We start from the raw sequence: 13,068 nt of genomic DNA, 5'->3' as shown, positions 1-13,068 counted from the left end.
ATAGATGTGTTTGAGTTACTTGAACAGAGCAGTAGTTTGTTAGGCTAAACCATGTGGAAGTAAACATGATGCAGTTGCTTGCAAATGCTGCCTTTCTAGTTTCTTTATTTTTTTCATCTCAACAAAGCAGAGTAATACTTACAACTTTAATATATGTTGATTTCTAAGCGGGCCCAGTATGTGCAGTACATACAGAACAAGTTTGAAGTACGAAATGAATTAGCGTGTTAGAAACTGATTGGAGGAACATTGAATGTATAATTACGAATTAAGTAGCTTCATGATATTGCAATGGAAAGCAGAGTGTTTGAAAAAAATGATTTCAACTCTTTTATGTTTGTATTCCCTTCACAGGTCAACTTCGATGAGTTCGTGAAGATGATGATGTCTAAATAAAGCCAACTTCCTGTCAACTCGTCTACGGGGCTCAGATATTGCGAGGATATCAACTAAATCATACAGTAGTTGTTGTACATGTCGCTAGTTGTCACCACTATTCGTTCAAACGAACGATCGCGATGATGTCACGAGCGGTTAGACGGCAAAAGATTAATGCACATTTTAATTTGGAATCTGATCTACTAATCTAAAATATGAAGTAGCTATAGCATCTAATCTGCTGACGCCTAGTAGGTACCAGGCGTAGAATACACCGGAAGTAAACAAAAACGTACTCGTCAATGGACTAATCTAAAACCTCGCACACCTCCGTCGAAACGTAGACATGCTGAAGAATAGAAAAAAAAATATCTATTATATAAGTGCAAATATTTGACGGGCATATAGAAACCCTCTCATTGGTCGAACTGCTAATCGCCTTTCTGTAATTGGTTGATTGTAATGAGATGACTGTGATGGACAATCATGATCAGTGTCCCATAACCAGGGTACAGGAGGCGTTTATGTTTGAAGCAAACAACCGCTTCCATATATGTTGCCTACTAATAAAGGGGTGAAGACTGGTATATCAGTGTTTCTGATACTGCTGTTTACTTAAGCTATAGATGTAATGTTCACATCGCCCTTTTTGCTTTGCTTCCACAATTTGTTACGTTGAAATAAATTAAATAGATAGGCTCTATGGGAAATCGAGTTTTTATTGTAATATAATCAATCAGATTGAAATCAAATCAAGCTAATTAAGCACAAGATTGGGTTCAAGCTCACAAAAATTTGATGTTATGATAGGAGGTTCCACATAGCGATAATTGTGCAAAGTGCAACCGCGACTGTTTTACAATCATTGGAGATTGGACCATTACTACATACGAACTAAGGGCCCCTTTCCACTAGACAGCGATCGCACTGCGCTTCCACTGTGACCTAGATAGGATAGGTGAAACGTTTGCTTTACACTCGGTATATCATACAAAACGTAACAGTGTGACCGAGAAAACAACAAAACACACAAAGTTTAAGAAGATTCGTTTACTTTCTATACAATGTCAAATTCTAGGTCGCAGAGAGAGCTTGGCGATAGCGCTGTCCTTAGTGGAAAGGGGGTACTCGTAACATACTAAATTAGGCATTGCCGTTCTATACCTTTGGTTTGGGACAAAATAAACAGGAACACATGATTTATTATTGTGATGAGCATGAGTCTAAAGAAATGTCACAAACTGAGAAAAGAAACAAAACATTTACTTTGTAAAACAATGGCGTGAAGCCACCTGGTTAAGTCAATGATCAAACGTCGACCTATAGTGACCTTAATTAGGGCCCTGTCACGGTTGCATGCCATGCAACACATTTACACAAAACAGAATGGAGGGTATAATTGGGACAGTTGGAGATGTGTGGTACAAAATCAAGCTGTTTTGTGACAGAAAAGTTACCATATGTCCTCGTGGATCTTTCGCGGCATTGCCGAAATCGTACTACAAAAGGACAGCGTGACAAATGTCACTGTATGTATACGTATCTTAGATAAGAGCCAGAGACTGGACCACATTGGGTTCGAGAACATGGATGTAACTTTTAAAAGCCCATGTCACGCATTCAGCTACCCTCCAAGCAGAGGTTGGTGGGAAAAATCTAGACCTGTTCCTTTCATCCGTTTTTTCTTGACCTTTGTCTTTCATCCGTTTTTTTGACCGGCCTTCCCATCTCGAATGAAAGAAAAATGTCACGATTTTTTCCCACCAACCTCTGATTGGAGAGTAGCATTCAGCACCTTTCCGGAATTCCACGACTTTCCTCTCGACCACAATCAAGGCTGGTGCTGGGTGGGAATTCTAGCCCAATTTCGCCCCCCCCCTTCAAATCGCATCCTGGAAGAATATGACTTTCCCCACTGGACTGTGATAGGCTACTTGTAATAAGTAACCTCTCCGATTAACCCCCAACCACAGATTGTCCTTTATTACGACTTACTCCCAATCCTGGTTTGGAGAAGGCAGGAAGGCCTTGGTGGGCTACGAGGGGGGTTCAATAAGTTCTTGTCCTCACCAAGAAATAACAAGCACAACTCAGATTTTCAGGCACAACTTCATAGTATGAAGTCTTTTATCAATATCCTCCAAATTACAAATCATTGGAGTCATTACTTTCCAGGCATTCGTTTTTTTCTAAATTAGAAGGTAAGTGGGGAGAAAAAGAAGGGTGAAGTGTGATCAGACAATTTGACCTCACACCTCAGGTTGCAGATCAATTGTCCACCTTTTTTTTTCGTTATCCCTTACCTAACGTTACTGGGTGTCGCCTGCAACATGATGATCACAATAATTTGAATTTTGGTACACATTTATATAAGACTTTATACATGTACGTGGGGTTATCAATAAGTCCCCGACTTTACCAAGAAAAAATAAGCACAGCTCAGATTTCGAAGCATAGATGTCAAGTATAAAGTCTTATATAAATATGTACCAAAATTCAAATTAGTGTGATCATTACTTTGCAGGCGACACCCAGTAACGTTAGGTGAGGGAGAAGGAAAAAAACGTGGACAATTGACCTGACCTGAGTGTGTGGGTCAATTTGCGCTGCTGGAAGTTAGAAACCCAATTCTTTTTGCTTGAAATAGGAAGAGAATCATTATCAAACATTTTGACAACGTCTTTTGTTAATTTATGGCATGGGAAACTAGACCCACACATGTCTGATCACAATTCACACAACTTTTTTCTCGCCACTTACCTTCTAATTTAGGAAAAACGAATGCCTGGAAAGTAATGACTCCAATGATTTGAAATTTGGAGGATAGTGATAAAAGACTTCATACTATGAAGTTGTGCCTGAAAATCTGAGTTGTGCTTGTTATTTCTTGGTGAGGACAAGAACTTATTGAACCCCCCTCGTATGTCTGACAGGGGCTTAAGATGAAAAGAGAAATGTTTGTTGTCAGAACAGAACAGAACAAAAAAGGAACATGACCTATACTTCTAATCTGTTAAACAACAATACAAATACAACAATGCAAATACAACAATAATCTGTTGTAACTTACCCAAAACTTCATGTAATGACATGTCCACTAATGATTTCTGGGAAAGATGGAGGAAGAAAACAAAACAGATGTAAATTATAGGCGACACAGATCTACTTAAACTCAATTTATTCAATGCAATGTCTAAAGTAAGAGAAATTGAAAAATGCGTAGGAAGTAAAGTTTTCACCCCGAAACACCTTTCTTTGACTCTGTGTAAATGTTATCTAATTTTCCACGTCACATGTCAGTATGAATGGTAATTGCTTCAGAATACGCAAGATTGTACGATCAGCACAAAGGTAGTAATCACCCAAGCCGTTTATTTGTCGGAAACAATACCCCATTTGCATATGTGGTATTAAGAAGGACCTGCGTTGCGGTCGGTCCGGTTTTTCTGTGTGCAAATTACCTTCCAGTACTTCATTCGTAGCAAACGCACAGACTGGTAGACTCAACTTCGCCTTCTGTCAAGAAGAATCTGACCAGCTTACCGAGACAAACGTTTCTTACCTCGTCATCTGAAGCTAAGACGGTATGCTCTTATTCTTACTACAACAGTGGTCTCAGTTATATCAAGGACGTATTCAAGGACGTTATACGTCCTTATTGGTTATAGATAGGATTGTCATCTGGTTCGCATCCTCATAACGAACTAGTCGGTACAAGTACAAACACCGACGTATTAAAACGATCTTTATGAATTTGACGGTAAAATAACTTGTCAAATTACGATATGATGTGACTTTAATTACGATATGATGTGACTTTGGCTGCCAACCTAAATCGGAACCACCCGTTGTCTGAACATTTGCCTTTTTGGCATATTTTAGTGCCCATGCCGTTCCTTCTTCTTTTGAGATGACGTCACCTTTTTGTCCGTATTTTGGGATTTCCTAAACTTTGTCCCGTCGTTCTTATTCCGCGACCTTGTACAGCCATGGCGTTACCAGCAGATGAAAATCCGTACGAACAGATCAAACGATTCTTTCTAAGTGACGACAACTTGGATGGCAAAGTCACCGCTGAGGAGCTCATCAAGTTCGCGGATAAAATGGACGAGAACATATCCGAGGAAAAGAAGCAGGTATTGTCTTCTTCTCTGCTTATTTCAATACCAAGATATTCACAGATTGATCGTCTCAAAGAATGATACAAGCAGCCTTTACAATTTTGGTCCAAGGGAGAGACTTTTCGATTTCTTGACATTTAGGGAGCAAGATCTTCCAGTTTGGTCAAAATTTGTTCATTTTACTAATGTTATTTGGCGTAAAGATGGGTATGATTGGTGGGATCTGGTATTCACAGCGCGGATGGATATCGCAGAAACAGGTGTGAAGTAGCCTTTGTTTAGAACTTCCAGCTGATCGATACGAGTTTTATGTGGATACCCCTTCCCTTTTCCTTGCGTCATTATACCCCCCTCACATTAGGCGAAAATCGATCCGACGACGAGTCTGTGAGCTCTAAATTACCAGGAGGCATGACCCTGCTGCCGACGAAGAAATGGCAGAGTTCCCCCCTTCCCGTCAGGGTCATGCCTCCTCGTAATTTAGAGCTCGCAGACTCGTCGTCCGATCGATTTTCGCCTAATGTGAGGGGGGTATTAAGAACTAGACTGTTTTAACTTTCTGATGGGGCAGAATATTTTGATATTGAAATGTTGGCTAGTACTATTTAATAATATATTTCATGCGGCCTTGTTAAAGTGTATGTGTCTTTTATGATCAGAAATGACAGTGTTATCTGCCCGGAAGGTGCAGGAATGTATGGAATGAAAATAATGATGAATGCGCCATTTTGTGTCACATAACATGAGATTATATGATACTTATATGGTGCACCATTATCACTATGTTTAAAGTAACCATGGCAACATGACGTCATCCCCACAGGAGTACCGTGATTGGGTAAAGACTATTGACACCGACGGAGATGGAGCCGTGAGCGTCCAGGAATTTTTCGTCTTGGTGGAAAAGGAAATTAAGCCGTACATTTTCAAGCAGTTTGACAAGGTGGACTATTCTGGAGCTAATCTGTGCTGTTAGTAATCATAGAACAATGTTAAATTTCATCCAACACTAAGGTGTACGAGGATCAAATTTTCAACAGCCACTGACACCTTCAGGATTGATAATGACCAATCACTTTAGAACGTAAACCTGTTAATGTGTCTGTAACTCTTGCGAGTATGTAAAGGCGTACTTTTAAAAACTGAGGTGCCAGGATAAAATGCCGTTTCAATCTAAGACCCAGTGGCTGGGCTAGCAGGTGCTAGATAGATAGAGAGTTCGATTTCTGGTGCCCTGGTGAGACGTTGTGTTAACGTTCTTCGGTACGACACTTAACACGACTTCCCTCACAACGCACAGGTGTAAAATGGGTACACGACTTTGGAGGGGGAGGTGGAAAGAGAGGGAATGAGTTCCACCTCCCAATACTGTGTAATAAACACAGTGGACCAATACCCATAGCACAGCATAGCATACTCAAAATGATACTTTGTCCATTCCAGTCAGCCGGGTGAGGAACATAACGAGTAATGATTGAGCTTTTTAGCCTGAAATTGTTACTTCCCCCGTACAATTACAGGACGGTAGCGGCTACATCACCAAGGACGAACTCCGTCAGGGCATGGCTGCGGAGGGCAGGGAGGTGACTGACGAAGAGCTGGATCTGGCGCTGAAGGAAATGGATACTGATAAAGATGGAAAGGTTAGACTTCTAAACTTTATTCCCATCTCCCTATCTGTTCTAAAACCAACATGTTTATGTCAGTGTTAACGTTCTTTGTGATTTATGAACAATGTAGCTAATATCTAAATTGTGATATGCTTGTGACCCTTCGAATTCATTCTATCCCTCCTTCCCCCTTCATCCCATATTCTCAAATAGAAGTTGTTAAGATCTTTATTGATGGACAGCCGCTGCCTATAACTTAACAGTTTGTTCTCTGTTTCTTTTTCTGCTATAGATCAACTATGAAGAGTTCGCTAAGTCGATCAATATGTAGAACCAAACAGAGGACGAGGAGGAAGACTGAGAGCAGCCCCGCATTCTCTCAATGATTCGAAGAAGTTACTTTCAAGCATCCACGAATAGTTTTAGGTGTTGTGGCTGTATTAGTTTCAGCCACAACCAAGGTGTTTGGGAATTGTTATAACACTGTTATGGAATAAGATACAAGTAGTAAGGATATCATGTTTACAATCACTTTTTTGCTGTTTCTTAACTAATGAGCTAATATCGATATCGTGCTCTTAGATCTAGAAGTAAACGGTTTTGTTGTATTCTACGAAGCTACGAGATAAACACTTATTTGTTAACGACTGGTTTGATAATTGTGATGGCAACTATTAATGTATTGTGTGTGTCAGGGTCAACTTTGATGCTTTGAATAAAATGGTTCAACTAAAGTTCTGATTCGTGTTATTTTCCTCAGGGCTAGCTGTTGCACATAACTCTTGTTTCAGGGTTGGCTGTTGCACATAAGGCTTGTTTTAGGGCTGGCTGTTGTACATAAAAATTCCCAGCCGAAATCGACGTACGTATGTTTTTGTCATAAAATGCAACGTATCAAAAGCCTGCGAACACTTACGTATACATTACGAGAACTTAAAAGTCACTGGAATATATGATCTTTCGATAGTTACCCTGAAGATGGAAATATTTCCTTTCAGGTAAAAGAACAACAAAGTACATCTCGTGCATAACGTGTCTGCCCCACAAATTAGAGTCTGACCCAAGACGGAATCATATATTTCTCTCATGCTATGCCCCTAATACCCCTGTCACGTTTGGCGAAATTCGACCGGACGACGATTCTGCGGCAATCGCCTGAGCCTCGCTTACAATAATAACTTTATTGCACAAGAATTGTACAAGGTACAAAGTACGGCTTTTATGTGACAGGGACGGTTTTTCAGGTGAAAAATACGCGCAACCCTCTGTCGATTTAAATATGGCCGATCTTCCATCGATACGCCCGAAGATCGTGGATAATGTGACAGGGGTATAATCAAACCTCCGGCCCCAAGACGTACTTGTATTGCTCTGAGGATTAGACTACTGTCTTGTTACCATTCACTACTTCATTCGTACCAAAAGCACAGACTAGTGGGCTTAACCTAGCCAAAAATATCTCATCAGCTTGCCGAGACAATCTTTCCTTATAACTCGTCACCTGAACCTAAACGGTATGTTCTAATTTTTACTACAACAGCTGGTTTCAGTAAGAATAGAATAGAATAAGAATAAAATGGCTAAAGGATTGTTATGTTATTTTGTTCGCATCCTTATAACGAACTAGTCGGTACAAGTACGAACACCCGGAGTATTAATACGATATCTGTGTGAATCTGACGGTAAAATAACTTGTTAAGATCATTAAGATATGATGTGACTTCTGTGAAAATATGTGATTTTTGCAAGGAAATATGAACCGTAAAATGTGCATGTGGGTCTATAACCCTGAGCATATGCACTTTTGGCATATTTAAGTGCCCATGCCTTTTCCTCTTCTTTCCCTCTAAGATGACGTCAACTTTTTTGTCTCTCTCTCTCTCTCTATATATATATATTGGATTTCCTCAACTTTGTTCCTTCGTTCTTATTCCTCGTACAGCAATGGCAGAACAAGAGAAACAAGATCTGAAGAGACAGGTTGAACAATTCCTGATGAATGACCAGGATGGCAGCGGCACAGTTACTGCTCAGGAGCTCATAGATTTCGTGTATAAGATGGGCGGCAACATATCTGAGGAACAGAAGCAGGTATTGTCTTCTTCTCTGCTTATGTCAGCACCAAGATACTCTCAGATTAATAGCCTCAAAGAATGATACAAGCAGGTTGAAATATAGACAGAAGCCCTCGCGGTACATGCAGGGCTCACGTCACGGTTGACTTATGCGGAGCTCAAAATGGAATATACTGTGCTTAACTCAGTGGGGCAGAAATGTATAATAAAGGTCTTCATTAATTCTTAATCAAAATCACAATTGACAAGTTTTTTTTCCTCGCATTTTGGTCCAATGGGGAGAGTGCAAATCATCAGGTAGAGTGCATATCTTCCCCTTCAAGTTTGGTCAAAATTTGTTCATTTTACTACTTTCATTTGGCGGATAATTTATTTATTTATTGATCTTTAGGGTAGTCCCTTCAGTTAACGTAGTAACTGATTTCCAAGGGAGCCCTATAACAATAATAATAACTACTAACATAGCCGGGATTGAACATAACAAAGCAATAATCCAATTCGGATTTGTAAATCATACAAGCAACTTAGGAAAAGTCAAAAGAATAACAACTCATACTTAATAACAAAAACAACTCAAGATCACAAACTCATAAGGTCATTGGGCGGTCATTGCGGTCAGAGGTCAGATGTCAGTGCCATTTGTCCTGATCAATAGGACTGAACATAAGAAAGAATAATCCAATTCGGATCAGTAAATCATATAAGATTTGTGGGATCAGCGGATAGATGTAGCAAAACCGGTGTCAAATAACCTTTTTTTTAGAAGCGTTCCACGAGTTTCGTGTGGATAATCCCTCTTTTGACTTTTTGGTGGGGCAGAATTTTCTATATTGAAATATTGGCTAGCACTATTTATATTCTATGCTGCCTTCTTAAAGTGTATTTGTCTATGGTCGAGGCAGAAGGAGCAGGAATGTATGGAATGAAAATAATGATGAATGCGCCATTTTGTGTCACGTACTGTAAATGCATTTAAGTTCGCGGGGATTTAATTTCGCGGTAGCGGGAAAAGGGACTTTTCGCGGTGGATTTATTTTCGCGGAAACACCATAGACTGCAGTCTAATACCATAATAGAAAAATATTCGCGGTGGTTTTAAGTTCGCGGTGAAGTGGTCACCGCGAAAACCGCGAACATTAATCCACCGCGAACATTTCTGCATTCACAGTATTACATGGTACACCATGATCACGAGTCAGAAAGTAACCATGACAACATGACCTCATCCGTAGGAGTACCGTGATTGGGTAAAGGCTGTTGACACCAGCGGAGATGGAGCCGTGAGCGTCAAGGAATTTCTTGCCATGATGAATTCTGGATCCTCGCCGCTCACTGATACTTTCAAGCAGTTTGACAAGGTAACGCACTTCCGTGATAACACACCTTTAGTAAAGAGTTGTTAGTAATCATAGAACGATGCTAAATTTCTTCTAACACTAATATAAGGTGTACAAGGATCAAATTTCAACGGGCACTGTTATCTTATTCAGGATTAAAAATGACCAATCACTTCATCACTTCTCGCACGTTTACGTTCTGAAGTAATTGGTCATTATTGATCTTAAATCTAAGGCCGCTGAAAATTTGATCCTTAGCATTGGAAGAAAGTTTAGCATCATGATTGTACTATGTAAAGGTGTAATTAAAAAAAAAAACAACTGTCAACTGAGTGTAAAATGTTCTTTCAATTTAAGACAGTGACATGTGGCGTCGTATGGCCCAGTCATATCAAAGAAATGCATACCCACCAAGCCAAAAATAAAGCGACATGCTCCATGGGAGTCAAGCAGAGTATTGGAAATGAGAGACAAACTAAAGAAAGCATCCGCTAGGAAAAGAATAAGACCCACGAGAGCAAACTCCAGAAGCTTCGTAAAAGCACAGAAAGAACTAGCAAACATTTACCAAAAGGAACAGCAGGAATATGTACAGAAACAAATCGATGATATTAAAACCTGCCAGGAAAACCAAAGATCAGCAACAGTCTGGAAAGTCGTAAATGATGTAAGCGGACGAAAAAACACTGCCAAGTCAAAACTAAAAGCGCCAAACCAAACAGAAAGGGTAAAGTTGTGGAAGGATCATTTCCAAAACCTACTTGGAAAAGCACCAGTTACGGCTGATGAACCTGTCCAGACTATCATACATCAACAATTAGACATAAAACTTGGTGACTTCAGTATGGACGAATTAGACAAGGTATTGAAACAAATCAAAAATAAGAAGGCAGCAGGGCTCGACGAAATACCCCCAGAAGTGTGGAAATTAAGAGCATTTGATGATATACTTCTCCAACTGTGCAACGCAGTCTACAAAAAGGGTCAAATTGAAATGTGGACAAAGGGTTGCATCCTCCCCTTCCCCAAAAAGGGTGATCTTAGTATTCCAAAGAACTACAGAGGTATCACTTTGACCTCCATTGCCGCTAAAGTGTACAATGCTATGCTTCTAAATCGTCTACGACCTGAAGTTGAGAAAGTGCTCAGGAGAAACCAAAATGGCTTTCGTAAAAACCGATCCACAATATCTCAGATTCTAACTGTGCGCAGGATAATAGAGGGCGTACGAGCAAAAAACCTGGAGGCTACACTTGTATTCGTCGACTTTTCAAAAGCCTTCGATTCTATAAATAGAACCAAAATGATGCAGATTCTTCTAGCCTATGGCATTCCAACAGAAACAGTTGATGCCATCATGATGTTATACCAGTACACACAAGTCATTGTTAGATCTCCAGATGGTGATACCGAGCCTTTCAACATTGTAGCTGGTGTCCTCCAAGGTGACACCCTAGCTCCGTATCTTTTTGTGATATGCCTAGATTATGTACTGCGAACGTCCGTGGATCAAATGAAAGAAAATGGCCTCACTCTAGAGCATGCAAGATCTAGACGGTACCCTGCAAAGTACCTCACCGACGCAGATTTTGCCGACGATCTCGGCCTCTTTAGTGATACACTTGCCAAAGCTGAAGCTTTACTCCATTGCCTAGAAAAAGCTGCCAATGGCATAGGTCTCCACGTAAATGCAGACAAAACAGAGACCATGTCATTTAACCAACTGGGCGATATAGCATCACTAGAAGGAAAGACCATTAAACAGGTGGAAAATTTCACATACCTGGGTAGCAACATTGCCTCAACTGAAAAGGATGTGAACACACGCATTGCTAAAGCTTGGGCAGCCGTAGACAAACTCGCTCCAATCTGGAAATCAAACCTGCCAAATAAGCTAAAGCGTGGTTTTCTACAAGCAACGTACTGCAGTCTCTGTTTTGCTATATGGTAGCGACACGTGGACATTAACAAAACGACTTGAGAAAAAACTTGACGGCAACTACACTAAGATGCTACGTGCGGCTCAAAACATCTCCTGGAGAACACATCCTACAAAAAAGCTGTTGTATGGAGATCTTCCACCGCTATCTCAAGTCATACAAGAAAGAAGGCTGAGGTTTGCTGGTCACGCATGGCGCAGTAAAGATGAGATCATCAGTGACGTTCTGCTGTGGTCGCCCAAACATGGTCATGCAAGCAGAGGTAGACCACACAAAACATATGTACATCAACTTTGTGAAGATACTGGTTGCTCGACTGAAGAACTGCCCAAGGCTATGGAGGATAGGGAAGGATGGAGGAAGAGAGTCATGGCCATCCGTGCAACCAGCACGCCTGGATAGGATAGGATAGATGGCCCAGTGGCCAGGATAATGAGCACTAGATAGAGACGTCACAGGTTCGATTTCTGACAATCCTGGCGAAACGATGTGTCCTTCAGGACGTCTTCCCTCACACCACCCAGGTGTAAAATGGGTACCCGAGTTTGGAGAGGAGGTGTGAAGGCGGTGGGAGGAAAGGGAATGGGCTCCACCTCCCATACTGTGTCCTTCACACACTGGACCACTACCCATACCTCAAACATGCTGCTTTATCCCTTCTTGTCAGCCAGCTTAGGAACACAACGAGTTATTATTTAGCCTTTAAGCATTAAATGTGTCATTTTGTCCCTAAAATTGCAGGACGGTAGCGGCTACATCACCAAGGATGAAATTCGCAAGGGCATGTCTGAGAATGGCCAAGAGCTGGGCGACGAAGAGCTGGATGAGATGATGAAGGAAATAGATACTGACGGAGATGGGAAGGTCAGACTTGAAGACTTTATACTCATATCTATATCTAATCTAAAACAAACATGTTTTCTTGTGTGTTACGTGATTCCAGAACAATTATGGGCTAATATGTAAACTGTGTGATATGTATATTGTCTAAAAAGTAAGTTTCAAAAAGTAGTCAATTCAGCTTCAGCCCGTGACTGAGATATGCTTGTTATAGCTGATGATAATAAGTCACCCATAAATCATTTCATAAATCACTCTCACTCACTCACTCACTCGCTCGCTCGCTCACTCGCTCGCTCACTCACTCACTCACTCACTCACTCACTCACTCACTCACTCACTCACTCACTCACTCACTCACTCACTCACTCACTCTCTCACTCACTCACTCACTCACTCACTCACTCACCCATCCACCATTTCATCCATTTATTCGTTCGCTCATTCATCAAATCGTGGATGCCAATTTTATTTTATTCTAACAATGGACACAGAACAATTTTTGTAAATCAATTCAATCCCTACAATTACCTATTCACGAAGAAAAAATAAAAAGAATTTTGATGGTGATTGGGGGTGAAACAACTTAGTACTAGTACTCGATTCGGCCTGTTGAAAACGAAGTTCCTATATCCTAAAATGAAAGTTGTTGAGCTTTTCAGAGTAAGGAAATCCGCTGCATAGAATATAACAGTTTGTTGACTATTCCTGTTTTTGCATTAGATCAACTATGAAGAGTTCATTAAGAGCCTCGAGAACGACGAAGA

The 13,068-nt window shown here is 40.6% G+C and overlaps 3 protein-coding genes across 3 annotated transcripts in view; all 3 read left to right on the top strand.

Annotated features, from left to right (window-relative positions):
- The window catches only part of LOC118427664 (calmodulin-like), a 4,132-nt gene extending 3,386 nt beyond the window's left edge, over window positions 1-746 (top strand). Inside the window, exon 5 of the mRNA XM_035837559.1 lies at window positions 355-746. Coding sequence (XP_035693452.1) covers window positions 355-396 — 42 coding nt within the window. The 3' untranslated portion in view covers window positions 397-746. The remainder of the gene's footprint in view (window positions 1-354) is intronic.
- Window positions 747-3,831: 3,085 nt separating this feature from the next.
- LOC118427670 (calmodulin-like protein 5) lies at window positions 3,832-6,835 on the top strand. The gene is made up of 5 exons (XM_035837566.1): window positions 3,832-3,962; window positions 4,366-4,514; window positions 5,323-5,442; window positions 6,020-6,142; window positions 6,402-6,835. The coding sequence occupies exons 2-5, from the start codon at window positions 4,368-4,370 to the stop codon at window positions 6,438-6,440; spliced, it is 429 nt and encodes a 142-aa protein (XP_035693459.1). The 5' UTR covers window positions 3,832-3,962; window positions 4,366-4,367; the 3' UTR covers window positions 6,441-6,835.
- Window positions 6,836-8,053: 1,218 nt separating this feature from the next.
- On the top strand, window positions 8,054-12,586 carry LOC118427667 (calmodulin-A-like). Its single transcript, XM_035837562.1, has 3 exons — window positions 8,054-8,200; window positions 9,417-9,542; window positions 12,203-12,586. Exons 1-3 carry the CDS (start codon window positions 8,054-8,056, stop codon window positions 12,425-12,427), a joined length of 498 nt encoding a protein of 165 aa, XP_035693455.1. The 3' UTR covers window positions 12,428-12,586.
- Window positions 12,587-13,068: the final 482 nt, after the last annotated feature.

The sequence above is a fragment of the Branchiostoma floridae genome, chromosome 12, assembly GCF_000003815.2.
Source record: "Branchiostoma floridae strain S238N-H82 chromosome 12, Bfl_VNyyK, whole genome shotgun sequence".
Classification (NCBI taxonomy): domain Eukaryota; kingdom Metazoa; phylum Chordata; class Leptocardii; order Amphioxiformes; family Branchiostomatidae; genus Branchiostoma; species Branchiostoma floridae.
This window is presented reverse-complemented; position numbering and strand designations above follow the sequence as displayed.

Coding starts and splice junctions, on each gene's coding strand:
- LOC118427667 (XM_035837562.1), top strand. CDS start 8,054: ATGGCAGAACAAGAGAAACAAGATCTGAAGAGACAGGTTGAACAATTC. Junction 8,201..9,416: donor TATCTGAGGAACAGAAGCAG/GTATTGTCTTCT, acceptor CCTCATCCGTAG/GAGTACCGTGATTGGGTAAA. Junction 9,543..12,202: donor CTTTCAAGCAGTTTGACAAG/GTAACGCACTTC, acceptor CTAAAATTGCAG/GACGGTAGCGGCTACATCAC.
- LOC118427670 (XM_035837566.1), top strand. CDS start 4,368: ATGGCGTTACCAGCAGATGAAAATCCGTACGAACAGATCAAACGATTC. Junction 4,515..5,322: donor TATCCGAGGAAAAGAAGCAG/GTATTGTCTTCT, acceptor TCATCCCCACAG/GAGTACCGTGATTGGGTAAA. Junction 5,443..6,019: donor TTTTCAAGCAGTTTGACAAG/GTGGACTATTCT, acceptor GTACAATTACAG/GACGGTAGCGGCTACATCAC.